The sequence below is a fragment of the Cucurbita pepo genome, unplaced genomic scaffold (assembly GCF_002806865.2).
Source record: "Cucurbita pepo subsp. pepo cultivar mu-cu-16 unplaced genomic scaffold, ASM280686v2 Cp4.1_scaffold000134, whole genome shotgun sequence".
NCBI classification, from domain to species: domain Eukaryota; kingdom Viridiplantae; phylum Streptophyta; class Magnoliopsida; order Cucurbitales; family Cucurbitaceae; genus Cucurbita; species Cucurbita pepo.
The window spans coordinates 204480-212357 of NW_019646436.1; the positions used below are offsets into that span (position 1 = coordinate 204480).

Genomic DNA, 7878 nt, shown 5'->3' on the forward strand with positions numbered 1-7878 from the left:
TTTTTTTTTTTTTTTTTTTTTTTTTTTTTTTTTTTTTTTTTTTTTTTTTTTTTTTTTTTTTTAATCAAACATATTAGTTAAAGATATTGTGTAAATTTGAATAAATTGGTAAGTCAAATTTACGTTTTCCCGGTAGATAACGGATATTTTCTGCTTTAATTTTGTTTGATATTGAAAGACTAATAGAGATGTTCACGGACGGGGCGGAGATGAAGAAGCCCTCTTCGTCTCCATCTCCTGCAAAATTCTTTATTTATTTAGACGGGAATGAGAGGGATTCTCTGCCGAGAATTTGCGGGGATTGGGTTCCCGTAAGTAATTTTTACCTATTTATTATTCTTTAAAAAAAATGATTTAAAGTTCTTATTTTTCAATATAATGTTTATTAAAAGGAAGTTGTAAAAAAACTTCTAAAAAATTAATATATTTTATAAACAAATATGTATAAAACATTCTATCAACATAATTTTTAAAAATTTAAAAAATTTACAACATTAATTAATTATTTTTTTAATTTAGTATTTTTATATATGGTGTGTGAAAAGTATAATTATACACAGTAGGGAATATAATTGCTTCTCTAATCCTATTTATACAACGGTAAAAAAAAATGTTTCTCCTATTTTTTTTTTTGGGAATCCCCTCTGGACGAGTCCCCATAGGTAAATAGATCTCTATCACCAATAACCATTTTAAAACGTACGGTTCAATTGCTTATTTCATAAATACGTCCTCTCCCCATTCAGGACGGGTCCACGAGTGTAAAATGGATATTTATAGACACCAATTACAAAGCAGACAGTTCAATTGTCTATCTCATCTATCGACCCTTTTCCATTTCAGTGCGGGTCCACCAGTGTGAATGGACATCTCTAGACACCAATTCCCATTTATAAAACACAGTTACATTGCCTATCTCATAAATCGTCCCCTCCCCATTCAGGACGGGCCCACGAGTGTAAAATGGACATCTCTAGATACCAATTACCATTTAAAAAACAGACAGTTAAATTGTCTATCTCGTAAATCGTCCATTTCCTATTCGGGTCCACGAGTGTAAACACCAATTACCATTTTAAAAACAGACAGTTCAATTGCCTATCTCATAAATCGTTTCCTCCCCATTCAGGATGGGTCTACGAGTCTAAAATAGACATCTCTACGTCATAAAAGGTTGAAAAACAAATTACTATAGCAAGTCCATTGGTGGTGTTCTTGAAGAATGAGAGCAACCCCTTCCAATTTGGTAACACACAAACTTGCTTATAATATAAACTCATGCTTACAAATATAAGTGAATAGAAAGGAACAATTAAACTGCATTTTACACACACTTTGCAGCTGACTTAGAACCAACAAGACAAGATCATCAACCCTATATTTACATGACATGACAAGCATCCACATTGTCATCATTGAATGTGTAAATTTGAATAAATTGGTAAGTCAAATTTACGTTTTTTCGGTAGATAACGGCCATTTTGTGCTTTAATTTTATTTGATATTGAAAGACTAATCGAGATGTTCATGGACGGGGCGGAGATGAAGAAGCCCTCTTCGTCTCCATCTCCTGCAAAATTCTTTATTTATTTAGACGGGAATGAGAGGGATTCTCTGCCGAGAATTTGCGGGGATTGGGTTCCCGTAAGTAATTTTTACCTATTTATTATTCTTTAAAAAAAATGATTTAAAGTTCTTATTTTTCAATATAATGTTTATTAAAAGGAAGTTGTAAAAAAAACTTCTAATAAATTAATATATTTTATAAACAAATATATATAAAACATTCTATCAACCTAATTTTTAAAAATTTAAAAAATTTACAACATTAATTAATTATTTTTTTAATTTAGTATTTTTATATCTGGTGTGTGAAAAGTATATTTATATTATACACAGTACGGGAATATTATTCCGTCCTTAACCCTAATTATCCAACGGTAAAAAAAAATGTTTCTCCTATTTTTTGGGGAATTCCCTCTTAGGACGAGTCCCCATAGGTAAATAGATCTCTATCACCAATTACCATTTAAAGAACATACTGTTCAATTGCTTATTTCATAAATACGTCCTCTCCCCATTCAGGACGGGTCCCCGAGTGTAAAATGGACATTTATAGACACCAATTACAAAGCAGACAGTTAAATTGTCTATCTCATCAATCGACCCTTTTCCATTTCAGTGCGGGTCCACTAGTGTGAATGGACATCTCTAGACACCAATTCCCATTTACAAAACAGACAGTTAAATTGTCTATCTCGTAAATAGTCCCTTTCCTATTCGGGTCCACGAGTGTAAACACCAATTACCATTTAAAAAACAGACAGTTCAATTGCCTATCTCATAAATCGTTTCCTCCCCCCTTCAGGATGGGTTCACGAGTCTAAAATAGACATCTCTACGTCATAAAAGGTTGAAAAACAAATTACTATAGCAAGTCCATTGGTGGTGTTCTTGAAGAATGAGAGCAACCCCTTCCAATTTGGTAACACACAAACTTGCTTATAATATTGCTTACAAATATAAGGGAATAGAAAGGAACAATTAAACTGCATTCTACACACACTGTGCAGCTGACTTAGAACCAACAAGACAAGATCATCAACCCTATATTTACATTACATGACATGACAAGCATCCACATTGTCATCATTGAACATGTTGCTCACTTTGTCATCGCCCCGAAGAGACATTGGCATCGCTCCGTGCTTCTCTCCGACATTATAGCCATGCTTGTAATAGTTATAGCTCTCTTTAAACTCACGAGTTGTATCTTTAAAGTAGTCAGTCGCTGATGTGAAGTATAGCGGTGGCTCTGGGTAAGGCCAAAACTCCGCCCTCTTCCCCGCCCTTCGAACCACCTTCAACACCTTGTTCCGATCGACATACCCAATCACCGTCACTTTCTCTAGCTCCAAATTCACCTCGACCGAGTCAACCCCTACTCAAAACAACACAAACCCTAATAGTGTCTTTAGAATTTTCCTACAAAAAGATGAACTTTTTTTCCTTTTTCGTACCTCTAAGTTTGTAGATCGCATCTTTAACCACTCGTTCACAACCACTGCAGCACATCCTGACTTTTAGCTCAACAGTCTGTAAAAGGCAAAACATTCAGCAAATTGATAGAAATAGATTCTCTTATGATATTATTATTATACCTTTGTTCCTTTTGCTGATTAGAAAAGAGGAAGCTTTTACAAGGGGTTAACTCATAAGCCAAGGAATTAATAAAAAGTCATGTTCTACCAAATTGTAATTCCTTTTCACATCTACAAGATTCTCACATCCATTAAGGACGTAAATTTTTTTATTCCCGGTAGAAATTGTCCTTTTTGGACTTTCCTTNATTCTCACAGTTTTGTACACTGTAAGTTTCACAAACCCAACCAAATCAGAGCCACAATTTGCATGCATGCAACAAGGAGTTCTCGTAGTTTAAGGACTAAATTTGTTATAGAATTCTTATGGTTCCATTCTCATCGACCCAGGGGATGATCGGATCAGGAATATGCTTCGTGGGAATGTCGTGGTGCGTTAAGAAGAGAGGTCCAGTATTCACAGCAGCGTTCAGCCCATTGGTTCAAATAATGGCAGCCATGTTAGACATCCCCATCTTGCACGAGCCACTCCATCTCGGAAGGTAATTTACCTAAACAACTAGTTTGAAAGTGATTTTAGATTTTCGCTTTTGAATGCAACGTGCACGTAATAAGATCGACTTTGAATGATTAAAAACATGCCCACAATAAGTTTTACGCTTGTATACCATCTCTCAATCATGTTATGATATTACGATTCTCGATTTAATCGCGATATGGACGGAAACAGCTTGTTGGGGTCTGTCATTGTGATAATTGGACTCTACATTTTACTATGGGGAAAGAAGAAAGAGATGGAGAGCTGTGCTTCAAAAGTGGTGGTGGTAGGGGAAGATCAAATGATGAAGGAATCCCAAGAAGATGAGCCCTAGAAATCATAATCAATTAAGAAGATGAAACCACGAAGATTTAAGATATGGGGTTCTGTTCTTTGTAATTCTTTTTTGGCAGTGTTGCTGATTCAAGAAGGGCAAATCCAATAGAGTGGCAAAACGAGATCAAGAACCGAACTTGGTTTTAATTTCGAGTTGTCAATCTAAACCAAACGTTGTAATAGTTAAGAATATATACTCATTATAAATGCATACTCAACCTATTTAATCCGTTATTTTTCAAGTCCGACTAGAAATACGTGGATCCAAGAAGCCTAACTCGAAAATCGTTTCTTAATAGTTGGACTATTTTTTTTTTCTTTTGAGTATCAACTCATTGACGAAAAATAACGAAATGGGTCTTTTTTTATATTAATAAGAGAATAAATAAATAAATTATTATGATAAAATAAGATTAATTTGATTAAAATGAGTGGAGGAATAAGAATTTGTACCCCCAACGAACATGAACACAATAAAAAAGAGTATATTTCATGGGAATAATTCAAGAAAGTTCTCATTTGTCCCTTTGATTATTATTATTTTTTGAATTTGAGAAGAGCAATTGAAAAGGGTCGCCGTGGACAGTGGTTGCGGGTCTCTTTCAATATGGTAGTGAGATTTGGCGACTGAATTTTTAAAGCAATACCCTTTTGTAATTATCTCATAATTTACGCATCTTTTTGCGTAAATAAATTGGATTTTCTTTTTCCCGTTTGTTTCTCTGTTTGTTTTTCAGTTCATTCAGCGTTAAATCCATTTTTCCCTAAGCGGTCAGTATTCACGACGCAATTTCTTTTCAATTCTCACCTAAATAAAGAAATCTCGGGTTGGTATTTTTTTCTCTTCTTTTTCCTCATTTCAGCTCTCTTTCTCTACTGCTTCAATCGGTCAAATCTGAGTCTCCCCAGGTACGACCCCTTTCTGATTCTAATCCCTTTTGTTCTTGATCTTTTTCCTGTTGCTCTGTTAGCCTTGTTCGTGATTTTGTTTCTGATTTCTGTGTGTAATGCGGCTATTTCAATGGGTTTTTGTTTCTCGGTTGTTTGTTTGGACTGGTAGATGAAATTTTGGTTTGATTTTGTTTGTGGGTTTTGATTTCTGAAATTGGGTTTTGTGGCTNCTGAAATTGGGTTTTGTGGGTTGTGGCTTGTTTCTGATTTCTAACTTCAAATGCGGCATGTAATGCGATCTTCACAATGTATTGTGTGTATCATTTGTTTGTTTGGACTGAGAGTTTTGGTGGGTTAGCCTTGTTTTTCTTGTTCGCTTGTTCTTTAATGGTGTTATGGGATGAACACTGAGTTGCAGAAATTCTCTGTTCAATTTAGGGTGAGAGAGAATTGGGCAAAGACTTTTGTTCGATTGATTCAAGTTTGTGGAGTTTGAACTTTGAATGACCTTTCAATATGTTGAATGATTGCCATTCAAATGATGTAAAGGCCAATACCAGCGCCCATCAGAACAATGAACTCGACCTTGAGAAGCAGAGAGTGGCTCAGCCATCATCAGCATTCGAGCTATCTACCAGTGATGTTNCCCATCAGAACAATGAACTCGACCTTGAGAAGCAGAGAGTGGGTCAGCCATCATCAGCATTCGAGCTATCTACCAGTGATGTTGATGCTAATACACCTACTCCTCCATTGACAATTGTTGTTTCTACTAGCTCTCAAGAGGGATTGTTGCCTAAAAAGGAGCTGTTGTCTGCCACTTCTAGCTCTGATGAGCAGTGCAGGTACATTTGAGTTGCTACTCTTCCATGAAAAATGCTCTTCTAGTTGTTTGTTCATGTGATTGCTTGTCGAACGTTGATACTTTCTGCGGGTTTTGTTAAGTAACCACTAAATCGAAAGAAGCCGTGAATCGAATATGTGATCAATTAATATGGAGAGGGAACGATTTTGCACGAGAGGAGAGTTTGATATTATGTGAAACTACCACTATATATATAGCTTTAGGTCGAGGTTCAACGGTTAAGTCATTTGATCCCTCTCTTAGGTCGGAGGTTGAATGTGAGATCCCACATCAGTTGGGAAGGAGAACGAAGCATTCTTTATAAGGGTGTGGAAACCTCTCCCTAGTAGACGCGTGCCCGAAAGAGAAAGTCCAAAGAAGACAATATCTCCACTCATATTTGTTGCACGGAAGAACAAAAGATTAACATCTTCTTGTGGGTTTTGGCATTGTAATGCTGTTGGTTTTGAATCTTACCTATGTTGTACTATATTTCAGAATTTGTCAGCAAGACAAGGAAGAAGTCTTGATAGAACTTGGATGTCATTGTCGAGGTGGTCTCGCAAACGCTCATCGGACTTGCATAGATACTTGGTTTCATACTAAAGGATCGAACAGATGTGAGATATGCCAGTAAGTCGCTCGTTTTGAGGATGATATTCATTCACTTAACACAATCATATAGTTTCAGGGGCAGTTTGAAATGTAATTTTGATACGATTTTCAGGGTCGTAGCGGCGAACGTAGCACCTCCACAATCACATCATGGTGTAGGTATTCTATAGCTCTTGCTGCTATGATTATGCTAAGTTTTCAATTCCTAGCCTTTTCCATCTTCATCATCCCTAATCCTAAAACTTATAAGCTTCTCCTTGTCACACATCTTGTATAAGCATATTTCATAAGTTTCTCACCCGTCATAAAGAGATTGTGAGATCCCACATCGGTTGGAGCGGAAAATGAAACATTCCTTATAAGGGTGTGGAAACCTCTTCCTAGTAGACACGTTTTAGAACCGTGAGGCTGACGACGATACGTAATGGGCCAAAACGGACAATATCTGCTAGCGGTGAGCTTGAACTATTACAAATGGTATCAAATCCAGACACCGAACGATGTGCCAGCGAGGACGTTGGCCCCCAAGGGGGGTGGATTGTGAGATCCCACATTAGTTGGAGAGGGGAACGAAGAGTTCTTTATAAAAGTGTGGAAACCTCGACCTAGAAGACGCGTTTTAAAATCTTGGTGGGAAGCTCGGAAGGAAAAACTCAAAGAGAATAATATCTGCTAGCGGTGAGCTTAGGCCATTACAGATGATCAACATCATGTTTTAGTTTTGCATTTGCTACCATTCCCTACTTTCTTTTCCGATTATTCCTTTTATGAAGTGGAATAGTGAATACTTTTAAATAACGTGTTCAACATATTAAACTCGTGTCGCGTTACAAATTCAAATTATTGATTCGTTTTGAACTTACGATGTCCTGATGGATGGACATCATATTGGAATAACCCGAAGTTTGATTATTCTGTATATTTGTGAAGCACAGACCAACTACTGGATGTGGAGGATCGATCCGACCTACAGAAATCAAGAACCCCAAAGGGTAAGACTTTTCGGTTTTCAATGATATGCTTGTTTCATGGGTAGTCAAAAAACTCGAACCGTGTTCGTGTAACTCTTTATGCAGCAGCACTGCTTCAGTCCACTTTGGCTGGCTTTTACCATCCTCATAGGGGGTCTGCTACTGGACGTTCTTATATCCATCACACTCGGTGTTTCTGCGTTGCCCGTAAATATCATCATCGGTACGTTGACGATTTTCCTCGATCGAGCTATTGTTTCTAGTTTCGTGTGGTGCTTTTTATGGTTATTGAAAAGGTTGAAGAACAGGAGTTATTGTGGTGCTTGGACTTGGAACTGTGTTTCGACTTGCTGTGGAGTTCGTTCAGGAGTGGAATTCAACGAGAGTATCACAAAGGGTGGAATCAAATGTCACCATTGGGTACTTCCCAGCTATATAGTCTTTGACTCTTTGTTTCAATGTGAAAAATAAAACCATTAATAAATAATGTCAAAATATATCTTAGTTTTGTCTTTTTTTTTTTTTTTTTTTTTTTTTTTTTTTTTTTTTTTTTTTTTTTTTTTTTTTTTTTTTTTTTTTTTT

General features: G+C 36.4%; 3 protein-coding genes across 3 annotated transcripts in view; 2 read left to right on the plus strand and 1 right to left on the minus strand.

Moving 5' to 3' along the window:
• The window catches only part of LOC111783930 (WAT1-related protein At3g30340-like), a gene marked incomplete at both ends in the record, with an annotated part of 9493 nt that extends 5622 nt beyond the window's left edge, over positions 1–3871 (plus strand). Inside the window, 1 exon segment of the mRNA XM_023664739.1 lies at positions 3850–3871. Coding sequence (XP_023520507.1) covers positions 3850–3871 — 22 coding nt within the window.
• Positions 2487–3100, minus strand: LOC111783932 (heavy metal-associated isoprenylated plant protein 30-like). Its single transcript, XM_023664741.1, has 2 exons — positions 3021–3100; positions 2487–2941 (listed from the first exon to the last, which is right to left on the minus strand). Exons 1-2 carry the CDS (start codon positions 3073–3075, stop codon positions 2619–2621), a joined length of 378 nt encoding a protein of 125 aa, XP_023520509.1. The 5' UTR covers positions 3076–3100; the 3' UTR covers positions 2487–2618.
• A 1634-nt stretch (positions 3872–5505) lies between the features above and the next one.
• Positions 5506–7811, plus strand: LOC111783977 (E3 ubiquitin-protein ligase MARCH2; the record flags this gene model as incomplete). Its single annotated transcript, XM_023664798.1, has 6 exons — positions 5506–5711; positions 6209–6343; positions 6438–6480; positions 7261–7317; positions 7405–7519; positions 7605–7811. Coding segments are annotated over 6 exons (687 nt in total), but the record flags the coding sequence as incomplete, so codon positions are not given.
• Between the last annotated feature and the right edge of the window lie 67 nt (positions 7812–7878).